A 12,241-nucleotide genomic window follows, 5' to 3' on the forward strand; every position below is an offset into this window, starting at 1 on the left:
TGGTCAGTTAGACAGGTAAAGTTATAAGATAAGGGATAAGGACATGGGAGTGACAGTAAGCGATCAGATACTGTATATTACATAATCTCATAATCAATGTGTGAGGCTTAAAATACCTGTTTAACAGGTTTACCAAGTTACTGTTATCAGATGAACACTTTCGTTGAACCTTTTAGAGAACTACACAGAAACAGTGGGGGCTACTAGCTTACGAGCTACCTATTGGAAACCCCTGCTGTACAAAATGAACGGATTCCGTCATCAGTTCAACTTTATTTAATAATCAAATTAATAACATATGTGAGGAAGCAACAACTTTAGCGTGAGATCTGTAAATTGCGTGTATCTCATGGTCAATGTGTGAGGCTAGAGACTGGGCCCCATTTAACAGGTTTACAAAGTGACTGTTATCAGATTTAGTTTTTTTATTATTATTTTATTATTATTTTCCTTGAACCTTTTGGAGAGCTACTCAGAAACAGGTGGGAAGCTGTACCTGTGCTTGCAAGCGACCGGTTGGAGACCCCTGTCCTAAAGAAAAGTCTTGAATTGGGTGGAATTACTTATATATGACTCAGTTCTAGTCACTTTTGTTTCCCGCTCACAGAACCAGGCCGTCAGAAATGTGGTGGATTAAACTTATTCTGAACTGCACCTTGAAAAGAATGAAATGTTTTTGAATCATTAGACTCAAAATAGCAATAGCGACATCAAAGGGCATTGCCAACATGAAAACCCCTTTCCAGATAAAGAACGGAAACTCTCTCACAAAGACATATTTCCTACCCCCCACTTTGCTTCAGTGTTTGTTGTTTCTGTGATTTTTTTTTTATACATGTGGTGGTCTTTGAACACGAGTTCGCAGAGGCGGATCATCCCCCACCACCCCTTTAGCATGCTCTGCTCTCCACGTAAACCCGACAACCCAACAACCCCTGCACTGTGGGGATGAAGAATAGATTGGATGGACTACTTCGGCTCAGAGACTTTTCCTCATAAGCTGGATGGTTACGGTTGCTGCTGCTCACTTTTGGCCAAGTGGGGGAAGTCGGTTAGAGGTCATGTGTGTGTGTGTGTGTGTGTGAGAGAGTGTGATGGAGAGTCAGACTGAGTGAGAAACAGAGAGAGAGAATGGTTGTTCAAGTTAAGGTGCTTCCTTAACACATAAACTAGATTTAAACAGACACAAAATGCACGCAGTGCACACTGCTTATAGCATGCAAACTGACAAACCAACTATATAGAGTGATTTCGAGGATTAGAGCTGTTGTGTTTGAGAACCATCCATAAATCAAGCTTAAGAGTGTAATAGCTGTGTGTTTGTGAGTGAGTGTTTCACTGTACACAGAGGAAACCAAATTAATGGGTGTTGGCCATTAATAGTGAAGATGCTGCTATCTCCCAGAAGTTTTTGCAGGGCTCTTTCTCTCTCTGTCTGTCTGTATGTCTCTCTCTCTCCTGCTTCAGTCACAGTGGGTGAGTGTGTGTGTGTGTGTGTGTGTGTGAGGGAGATATTCTTCAGATATCCTCCACTCTGCTCAAGCTGAGAGCATAAACAGTGTGCAGGTGGTGTTTTATGGATACAGCTGGAGTGCCAAGAGGCTCACAATGGATGTTGTAGCAGGATGCCTGGAAGCCATTTTGTTTCAGACCATTCAGAATTATATGTTTCTAAACAGATATGCAGGAAACAACTGGAAAAAACATCGGTATGTTGCTATTTTGGTGAGTATATAAAGTCATCAAGCACTGCTTTCGCCTTTATGATTAACTTTGTTGCAATCTGAACTCAAACAGCTAAATGAATGGTGAGTGTTTTCAACCAAATGGTAACTCAGGAGGTCGTTTTGGAAATCTGGCACAGAGCACTACAGGCTTATTTGAAACAGGCTGCCAGGTTTCTCTGGAACTCCTAGCATATACCTGCAGAACACCTTGTCTAACTTCTTTTCAGTGAATGGTTGACTTAATTTATAATGATTTAATCTTGAGTTTATGAAAAAGATCATGCTGTTCCACTAGCTTGGAGAAGCCTGAATTTACCCGCCCACAAACTTTGAGTTTGGGAAACTTTGGTCCCCATAAGTCTTTTGGTCTATTAAGAAGTCTATATACACATGCAGTCAAGATGTGTTCAGGCCCATCAAATTGTATGGGCGGGCTAAATACAATGATGGACAGATGAGCAACAGTGACATATAGTCATCTCAACCTGAGTGTGCTTAAGTTGATTTTGTTTACAAGAAAAAGGCTAGTTGTCTACATCTCTGATCAAATTCTGAACTTAACAGCCAATTTTTCTATAGGCAATTTTCATTATGAAAACAGGGATTTTTTTGTGGCAAATGTTCATATTAAACAGGCAATTGCATGAGCCTATTGTAAAGGCCTTTCTGGACAGGACAGGCCCATCCAATCGCATTCTGGATGCATATAACTACAGTGCTTGTGTTAAAGGTTATGTACTGTCAAATGTTGATAAGGTTATCTCATGAAGACAGTTAGCTGATTCAGGATATGATGTTCTTGAACTTTGGTTTAAAAGCATTGTATGACTGGTTACATAAAGTAGGTCTGAGCTGTGTTTGAAAGCACATAAATAATCATAAAAGCTTTTCACCACTCCATACTGTTCAGTTTTAAGATGTGCTCAATTCGACTGAGGCTCATATAGCCTACCCTTTTAACACTGACTTGATATTTTTCTCACTTCAGTATCAGTTTGAAAAATGCTCGTTTCAAGCATTTTGCTTGTTTGAGACATTCCTGAACTCTTCATGAGAACAAACCGGGGTGGAGGGACCCGCAGAGAACCCATCTGAAGCATGCTGCATAGCCGTCTATATTCGTGAGCTTAGCTGCCGACGCAGTTTTTGATAACAAAAAAAATCTCCAACACTCTATGCGTGTACAGTTCTCCAGTCTAATCAGAAGTGCCAAGAGTGCGAAGTGCTAGTTATCATGATGTTCCCCTATTTTGCAGTAGGCGGAGCGTGAGTGAACGTGTGTTGGAAGTTTATAAATTGGACAGTTGTTTCACCTTGTGGTCGCAGTAAAGGACTAACGTTCAGGGAACGTACGGTCGACACGGGACCCTATCTTCAAATTTTCCAATTTTAAAAAGGTGAGCAGAAAATGTGCATTTTTTTTTTCCTGAGTTGGACAGCGGTCAATACTTTCTTTACATTAACGAGCCTATAGGGATAAGCGTTGTGGTTAATGTAGCCTAAGTAGGGTGATACTACAAAGTGATGGATAAACTGATTCATAGGCTACTTAACGTTACCCTCTGATCTGATCTGTTATAGCCTATTTATCAGTCGCTATAGCTAGGTTTTGGTGAAAATTAAGAGGGATACAATGTCACTTCTTTGCATTGTCCGAAAATTAAATCAGCTTTCATTATTTAGCGTTTTTTTTTTTACCATGAGTAAAGAAGTCGAGATGAAGGAAGTGGAGCTCAACGAGTTGGACGAGAAGCAGCCGATGACCGGAGATGGTTCGGGCGAGAAAAACGGCTCCGTGAAGGTGAAGGTCCCAGAGGACTCAGAGGTGAAATTCACCGGCCTGTCAAAAGAAGAACTTATGCGAGTTGCAGGCACCGCAGGGTGGGTCAAAGCAGCCAAATTAAAGCAGAAATAAAATGTACATCACAGTGTCTTGTGAAAACGCAACAAAAACCTGAAAATGTTTTTTTTTTCTCCCCGAAATAGATGGGTCCGGACTCGCTGGCTCTTGCTGGTTTTATTCTGGCTCGGCTGGGTGGGCATGTTGGCTGGGGCTATCGTGATCATTATCCAGGCCCCACGCTGCAAGCCTCTGCCCGAGATGAACTGGTGGAATGAAGGGCCTTTGTACCAGATCAGAGATTTAGAGGCCTTTGCTGGCGACAAGGGCCTGGCAGGTTGGTGCCTTTCCATCATGTCTGAATTTTCCAGAATGTTCAACCATATTCTAATGGACAGGGCTGGAGGAAATGGTATCAAAAGATATCTGTAAACTGCTTTTGACACTTCTACAGACTGAAGAAGAGGTTATCTGAAGATCTGAAGAAGAGGTTATGTCCATAGTGACAGGTTTTGAAATTAAAACCAGACTTAAATTAAATGACCAGCTTTGGAACAGTATACATTGTGTCATTTCACAGTACACCATAGCATTTCCCTTGTCAGATTTGAAGGGTAGTGAATGATACTCCCCAACTGCAAAAGGGAAGCACACAACGCTCTACTGAGCATGTCTCTGTGTGTGCCAGCCAGTATGCTGGGTGGCTGGTCAGCGCTTCAAGCCTGTCTTGTGACTACCTCCTGCTATGCATACCATGTGGACAGCTGACCTCGCTCATCTCCTCCCTTATTTCATCACCACACCACAGTCTGTGTGTGTGTGTGTGTGTGTGTATGTATGTATGTAGGGGGTATTAGTCATTGGTTCATGGCTGATTGGAAGCTGGAACTAAATGCTCTGAATGCCATTTTGTGACTGAATACTGATTTGTCCTTGGGAACCTTGCCATTAACCTGGTTTAATGATTGAAAATAATTGGCTGGTGTATTGTTCCTCTCTCTCTCTCTCTCTCTCTCTCGTTCCTTGTGTGCTCTTTGTCTCTCCTCCGTCACACAATCTCTACCCTCTCTTCTCTTTTTCCTCTTCTCTTTTTGTCCGCTCACTTCCTTCTCTCCCCGTGTTGTTTTCTCAGGAGTGGAGGAGAAGTTGGATCTGCTGAATCAGCTGAAGGTCAAGGGCTTGATCCTCGGTCCTCTCCACACTGTTCAGGTCAACCAGGAACCTACGCTGAACCTGAAGGCCATTGACCCCCACGGCGGGTCTATGGAGCAGTTGGTCAGTCTGATGGAACGCGCTCACAAGAAGGGTGAGCACACACACACACACACACACACATACACACACACACACGCACGCACACACACTGGCATATGTACAAAGTTTGGGAGATATTGCTTGCTCCACAGAAAATGGATACTCAAATACAAGGACAACGACCTTGTATGTAATATGTACTGTATATGACAAGACCCTTCAGTCAGTGGTGTAGAGGTGACATGGCATATTAGCCTGGGTCTAGTCTGTGGGCAGTAACCTGAGATTAGAATGGTGGTTCTGCCAATCCAAATTGTCCCTTTTTAAAATGGAAATATAATCCCATGTTTAAAACACATTGACTGACACTGATATGATGCCATATATAATTTAATTTTCATCATTCTTGTCTTATCATTTATCCCATCTTCGTATCTTTATAATTCATTTCAACGTTATTTATGTTGTTGCATTTCTTTTGGTCCAGGTATTTCCATTGTTTTGGACTTGACACCTAACTACGAAAGTGCCGCCAATGAATGGTTCAGCGGATTTAGCAACATGGCCCTGAGACTCAAGGTCAGTTATAGACATCAGAAAGTGAAGCCAGAGGACAAGATGCTAGTCCAGGCTATAGGTCAAGACTGTAGCGTCACTTCATCTTCTGACCAGTGTGTTTGTGCTGCAGGAGGCCTTGGAGTTCTGGGCGGATAAAGGGCTGGACGGCGTCCTGCTGTACTCGCTGGATCGGGTTTACCCCGTCAGCCCTGAGCGGTGGACTCCACTGTTGGCTACTCTGCAGGTGGAGGAGGTGGAAGGGGCCAAGAAAAGGTAGGCCTAGTGTTCTTGTCTCTGTGTTCCGAGCCGTCCGGCTTGCATGAAAGAACCACACCTTGACCTTCAGCCTTTCTGACAGGGAACGTTCTATGAACATAAATCACAGAGAGTCAAATATCCATTTTTTTGGCACCCTACTTGCCTTAAGTAAACAAAAGTTCCTAATGGAATAGTGTATTAGATAAAATGAAGATGAACAGTCAACAGCGACCTCTGCTGGTCACACAGTAGTAGTGCTACATGTGACTGAATATTCAGAATTCAGAATAAGTACAGTAGTGTAATGTAAGTGTATTTCTCATACAAGACAGTGTTAAAACCTTTCTTCTTTTGCTCTTCCTGCCTTTCTATCACTTTCCTATCCCTTCCGTCACCCTGTTAGAGCTCTGATAGGTGTGGCGGACAGACTCTCGATATCCGACGCGGTGGAGTTGCTCAACAGCACGGGCATGAACCTGCTGCTGCCCGAGCTGGACCCTGCGGCCAGCGGCCAGTCCTGGGCCTCCACCATCGAGCAGCTCCATACCAGCCACCTGCAGACCAGCCAGGGCTGGTGCCTGAGCCGGCCCACCAAGGGTCACCTGGCCTCGCTGGTCACGCCAAAGCTGCTGCGCCTCTACCAGCTCCTCCTGTTCACGCTGCCCGGCACGCCCGTGTTCAACTACGGCGACGAGATCGGACTCGAGGACCAGGTGAGGGGTGGAGACGAGTGTGCACTCTTAAAACAAACTGCGTTGTCCCTATCTGGACATGTAGAGATGTGTTAAAAACAACACATTTGATTTAAGAGTGTGTGAGCTTATAAGGTAATAAATTGTGGGCCTTAGGGATGCAACCAATCACATTCGGAAATAAAATCTAATTCAACAAAAGAACATTTTTCGTTGTTCCATATGGCAGCCGATTAAACGTTCCTTAAGGACTAGTGTCATTAAAAGATCCTTAAAATCAACACCAGACTGGTGCTGAATTTTTGAGTTTATGAACTCTCATGCAACACCAGTGTGGCACATATATCTACGTTGAATCCAATCTGATAAAGGCACGTAAACATGTTTTCAATAGAAGAACCGAAGGAAAATGTTTAGGCAAATTCAAAACGTCCTGTTGGGGGGTGCAGAGGGGAAAGAGAGAGAGAGAAAGAGAGAGCAGGGGATGAGAGGGGGCATGTGGAGAGGCACGCCTGTCTTCTACAGTCAGGATTAGGGACCTCGAGGACCAGATTAGGAGTTGGGGGAGTTGTGCAGTGGTACATCTGTGTTCAACTACAATGACTTCAAAGACTAAGAAAGGAGAGGTGAGATGAACAGAGGGGAGAGAAAGAGAGAGGTGGGGGCATGAAAAAGATATCAAGGAGTGTGGAGTGTGGCCTATCTGTGTTCAACTAGAGATGAGATTGGCCCTGAGGATTAGGTGAGGAGAGGCAAGATGAACCGAGAGGGGGAGAGGAGAGGGGCATCACACATCACCCATCACACTTCTATTCAGCTACAGTGACACGATTGACCTTGAGGAGGTGATGTGAGAAGAGGGGATGAAAAGAAAAGACAAAGAGGGGAAGGTTGTTACAGGCAGACGGAGAGAGATGGGCTGAGTGAAACTGAGTGATGTATGATGTGGGAGAGAAGCGAAGCAGGGGGATGGTGTGGGGGGCTTCGGGGGGGGGGGGTGTGAGATGAACGGTGAGAAATTATGTTGTGGGCGAAAACGAAAACATGAAGTTGAGAGGTTTATGAGTGACGTGAAAGTGTATGCTCTGTTGCAGTCTTTGTCTTCAATTGACAACAGAACACTTTTACAAATCACTATCTTCTCCTTACATGCTTGTCATGGTGTGATGTTCTTTCTCTAGGAGACCATTTATCCTGCCATGGTGTGGGACTATGAGGGACCTGAAGATGAAACAAATACTACAGCAAAGGTGCTTTAAGTGTACTTGTCACCTTAGTAACCAGAAACTGCTGTCACTCACATTTTGAAATACTGTAATATTAGTGATTGTTACATTTTTCACTGTTACCACATTTCTAACTTCGTATTTGCACTCTTTTCTCTCTCTCTCTCTCTCTCTCTCACTCTTTTCTGCTTTCTCTCTGTCTATTACGGCCTGATATTGAAAACCACTTCTCTGTAACTTTCTTTCTTTCATTCTTTCTTTCATTCTTTCATTCTCTTTTCTTTCTTTCTTTCTTTCTTTCTTTCTTTCTTTCTTTCTTTCGCACTCTGTAGGAGCTAAGAGCAGAGCTGAAGTCTCGGCGGGACTGGTTCCGGGCGCTGAGCGACCTGCGTGGTAAGGAGCGTTCGCTGGCTCACGGCGACTACGTGGGCCTGCACAACGCCACCTCCTCCCTGGCGTACGTGCGCGTCTGGGACCAGAGCGAGCGCTTCCTGACCGCGCTCAACTGGGGCTCGGCCGCCGTCACGCTTCAGCTCACCCAGCCGGAGCTGCCCGCGCAGGCCCAGGTCCGATACAGCACTGACCTGGAACGGCACGCACAGGACACCATGGTGGACCTGGACGCTCTGGAGCTTGGGCCCGGGCAGGCTCTGCTGCTGTCCTACCCGTTCTCAGCGTAGAGTCCAGGAGACGAGCACATGTAGACAGATACACGTAGATGCAGCTTAGAACTGTGTGAGACACACAGGCACACTGGGCAAGTAGATTCTGAAAAAGTTAAAGGTATCTACAAACAGGATCTTTTACACATACAAGATTGAGCATCTGCAGAACAATTATTAGCCATATCTGCATTGGGCCTGTTCAATTTCAGAAATATCTCCTGAGAGGGTGAGCATTTGTTTGAGTTTGAGCATTTGTTTGAAAGTGCTACGAAAAGGTCATTTTTAAATTTCAAAACCGAGTTATTTTAACCGCCTTTAAGAAAGAAAAAAAGTTACAATAGAAGGGGAAAGTGAGGCAATGTGAACGGCAGACTTTGTTTTTTACTGCTCTGTGCTTTCAACTTTGCCTTGATACAAAGTTAGCAGGAAAAGGCCTATGTGTCATCAGGCTGAACCAAAGGAAATAAAAACACCCTCACTGACACAAAATACCGCTGTTGTTGTTTTTTTCACCTTGTTTTCCTGTCATTGTTTGTCACTAATATCCTGTTGATTTTGTCGTGTGTGTACAGTATATGTGTTTCTCTGTGCATGTGTTCAGTACGTTTTTGGGCCTACAGAGATAAGAGTGTGTGTGTGTGTGTGTGTGTGGGTACTGGCTTAATGCCATGTGCCGTTATCTCTCATCCCCTCCAGAACCGGAAGAGAAGAGCTGAGCCACAGTATACAGGTGGGTTAAAGTGTGTCATACGCCAACACACACACACACACACATACACGCATATCAGATTCAAACCTTTCCTACTATAAAACCTTCAGAATATTTTGTGTTCAAACCAAGAGTTGACACAGTTGCGCATCTGAACTACTGGAATTATGGAAATGTGCATCTTCCATGTTATGTAAATAGTTTAATGCAAAATGCTTGTGATAGAGTAGAAAGCATTCTGATGCATCTAGGAGCAATAGAGAATATGAAAAGCCACTAATTGAAGTGAATGTTATGCTTAACTATTCATCTGTTTACTCAGTATTAAGCACCCTTTTCATTCTAAAGTTAATAATGTAAGAATTTAGTTTTTATTCAATGGGATGTCAGATTTTGGTTCACAGTATAGTGGAAAAACCTATAGGAACACATAGGAAGGTCATTTTAATAGCACAATTGAACTGTGAAATCACATGATACACATATAGGCTAGACCCGTAGTTCCGGCACATGTGTGTTTACCACGTGTGTTTCAGATCGTCGCTCTCCGCCTACCCATGCCGTTCCCGTGTCTCGTTGCCTGTGTCGAGTAACGTTATGTGTGTGTGAACTTTCCCAATGTCGTGTGTAGGCAGAGCCCCTATCAGCCCCTCATAGGCTTACAGTATTACACCTGGAGGCGACAAACAAGTGTGTGTGTGTGTGTGTGAACTTTCCCAATGTTGTGTGTAGACAGAGCCCTTATCACTAATGGGCCAACTACATCTGGAGGTGACAAAAAGTGTTGTGTGTGTGTGCGTGCGCACATGTCTGTGTGTGTGTGTGTGTGTGTGCAAGCGATAAACAAAAAATATAAAGTATTAGGTTCAAGAGTGATTTATTAGTATATGTGTGATTAAAAACAAAACAAACAAAAAGCCTGAAGATTCAGATGTATACTGTGTATTATTGTGAGTGTATGATCACTGATAAAGTTTTTCATTAATATGCAAGTCTGACTGCTCCTTAGTCCTACAATCAGTGATATTTGAGGTAAACGGCATATGGTGACTAATTAAAAAATACATACTGCAGAAAGTTGTGTGTGCACACACACAGCAAAATGGATGAATAACTCTTAATGACCCACTTAATGATTGTAGATCAAACCCTCTATTTATGTGTGTTTCTGCTGGGTGGGCTAAATAGGTTGTTGGTTTCGTCACTAGTGTAGATGAGCCTTTGATAACCTGAAATGTCTTTTGTTCTTGAGTCGCTAAAAATGTCTCTCATGTGCACATGACTGAAAATGCAGTTCAAAGCTCCTGTGGACTATTCGATTATGAAGATTGTTTTGACAAGCAAAGAAGAAAAATGTTTGTATGTCCTACAATATTATCCCCAGGTCATATATTGCTGTGATTGGTTAGATGATGTGCTTATAAGTGGAATAGATTAAGACATCAGTGTTGATTGAACTACCCAATTCAATTTATTTGGATTTTCGACAACAGGATGTTTTGAATTTGCCTAAACATTTTCCTTCGGTTCTTCTATTGAAAACATGTTTATGTGCCTTTATCAGTTCTTCAGATTGAACGTAGATATATGTGCCACACTGGTGTTGCACAAGGTTGCATGAGAGTTCATAAACACACAAACGCTGTCATCGATGATGAGCCTGTTTCAAATCAGCACTTTCCCCCCATCGACTGCACAGATTCAGTCACTTAAGATGTTTAATGACACGTACCTCGGCTGCCCAGTCAGCCTATATGGAAGAATGAAAAATGTTCTTTTGTTGAATTAGATTTCATTTGGGGCCGCGATTGATTGCATCCCTAAGGCCCACAATTTATTACCTTATAAGCTCTCCACACATGTTGACTAAACTAAATACAAGTAGCCAAATACATTTATGTGGAAATGAATGTCAGTAAAAGTTACATCAATCTAAAATTCAGTCTCCATTTTACATTTTAAGCATGAGATGTTTGCACTTTCTTTTATGCTTTTAACCATTAATACTGGCTCTGTATGTATAAAGGTACAAAGGTATATATATATACATACTTTATTGTAGATTCTCACTGAAGGCATCAAAACTATGAATGAATGCAAAGTTATTTGGCCCACAGATGAATATTTGTCAAGCTATGGCTTGCTGAATATAGTATTAAATAAAAAAAAAAGCACATTTAAGTACATAATTCCACATGTGTTCATTAATAGTTTTGATGAATCTACAATGTAAATAGTCATGAAAATAAAGGAAACGCATTGAATGACAAGGTGTGTCCAAACTTTTGGCCTGCACTGTATATACCTCTGGGCGACAAATATATATGTGTGTGTGTGTGTGTGTGTGTGTGTGTGTGTGTGTGTGTGATATGTATGTATATATAAGAGATGTGAAATTTCTAGTGCTATAGGTAGGGAATTTCAGGGGAACAACCAGGTCTATGTATGGTCAAAAAACAAAATTGCAAATTTAACAATCACTAACAAGTCAACATTTGTGGGCATATATATACAGTGGTTAAAGTTGGATTTGGCAGGTGTGGGAACCCTAAAATCCAGTGTCGGTGCAATGGGGAAAATTAACTCACCGTTGGACAACATGTTGAGTATCGTGGTGTAGCAATACTTTTTGGTCAAGAATTGCTAGCTTCTTGGTCACCTCTGTACACACGAAAAATTAACTCATTTATTTAAACAATATCGTCGCGCTATATCATTGGTATGAAAGAATATATTTATTTGGAACTTCTTTTGCCAGTAATGCAGCTCAGTCTTTTTCATAATGAAAGCTTTCAAGATATTTTTTTTCTTGGACGATTTTCCTGGAGTTTATTGCTTGTGTTTTGTATGTGAATGCATCTATTACGCAAGCCTATCTAATGAGCAAATTAAAATATAATTAAAATAAACTGCCACAAATGTGTAAGCACCATTTTTTTTTCTGTAATCGGATGAACCTTTGATGAAAATGTTCTAGGTGGATGATATTTGACACTCTGGGGTACACAGTACGGTTCTGGTAAAACACAGTTCCGCAGTCTTGCTATGACAATATGTGGTCGCGGTGCATGCTGTCTCTCTCGGGCGCCTGCTCTCTCTCGCTCTGTGTTGTGTTGGAGTGAGTGTTTCAGTATGACTTGCGCCCCTTTTGACGGCAGAGAATTGTTCTTTGCTTGTTCGCCTGACCGAGCATGCGCTGTTTCCACCATAGAGGTTAGGCTACAGTGTACAAGCAACAATGTCCATCTATTTTTTTTCTTAAAATACTTTCTGGCTGCTTAAACCTCCACATCTTCTCCACAAGTTCACGGC

At 42.5% G+C, this 12,241-nt stretch overlaps 1 protein-coding gene across 3 annotated transcripts; it reads left to right on the forward strand.

Moving 5' to 3' along the window:
* Nucleotides 1-2,816: 2,816 nt before the first annotated feature.
* On the forward strand, nucleotides 2,817-8,709 carry slc3a2a (solute carrier family 3 member 2a). Of its 3 annotated transcripts, XM_048236955.1 has the most exons (10): nucleotides 2,817-3,124; nucleotides 3,411-3,608; nucleotides 3,714-3,904; nucleotides 4,700-4,873; nucleotides 5,309-5,400; nucleotides 5,510-5,652; nucleotides 6,041-6,350; nucleotides 7,511-7,579; nucleotides 7,888-8,000; nucleotides 8,067-8,709. In XM_048236955.1, exons 2-10 carry the CDS (start codon nucleotides 3,427-3,429, stop codon nucleotides 8,233-8,235), a joined length of 1,443 nt encoding a protein of 480 aa, XP_048092912.1. In that variant the 5' UTR covers nucleotides 2,817-3,124; nucleotides 3,411-3,426; the 3' UTR covers nucleotides 8,236-8,709. The 3 variants fall into 3 exon arrangements, with proteins under 3 accessions (XP_048092912.1, XP_048092910.1, XP_048092911.1); XM_048236953.1 differs by having other exon boundaries at nucleotides 2,818-3,124; nucleotides 7,888-8,709; XM_048236954.1 differs by having other exon boundaries at nucleotides 2,819-3,124; nucleotides 3,437-3,608; nucleotides 7,888-8,709.
* The last annotated feature ends 3,532 nt before the right edge of the window (nucleotides 8,710-12,241 follow it).

Source organism: Alosa alosa, chromosome 24 (genome assembly GCF_017589495.1).
Source record: "Alosa alosa isolate M-15738 ecotype Scorff River chromosome 24, AALO_Geno_1.1, whole genome shotgun sequence".
NCBI lineage: Eukaryota > Metazoa > Chordata > Actinopteri > Clupeiformes > Clupeidae > Alosa > Alosa alosa.

What these genes read in the sequence shown, in the direction of transcription:
- slc3a2a (XM_048236953.1), top strand. Translation starts at nt 3,427, where the DNA reads ATGAGTAAAGAAGTCGAGATGAAGGAAGTGGAGCTCAACGAGTTGGAC. An exon ending in CGAGTTGCAGGCACCGCAGG is followed by an intron (nt 3,609 to 3,713) that starts GTGGGTCAAAGC and finishes TCCCCGAAATAG; the next exon opens with ATGGGTCCGGACTCGCTGGC. An exon ending in GGAACGCGCTCACAAGAAGG is followed by an intron (nt 4,874 to 5,308) that starts GTGAGCACACAC and finishes CTTTTGGTCCAG; the next exon opens with GTATTTCCATTGTTTTGGAC.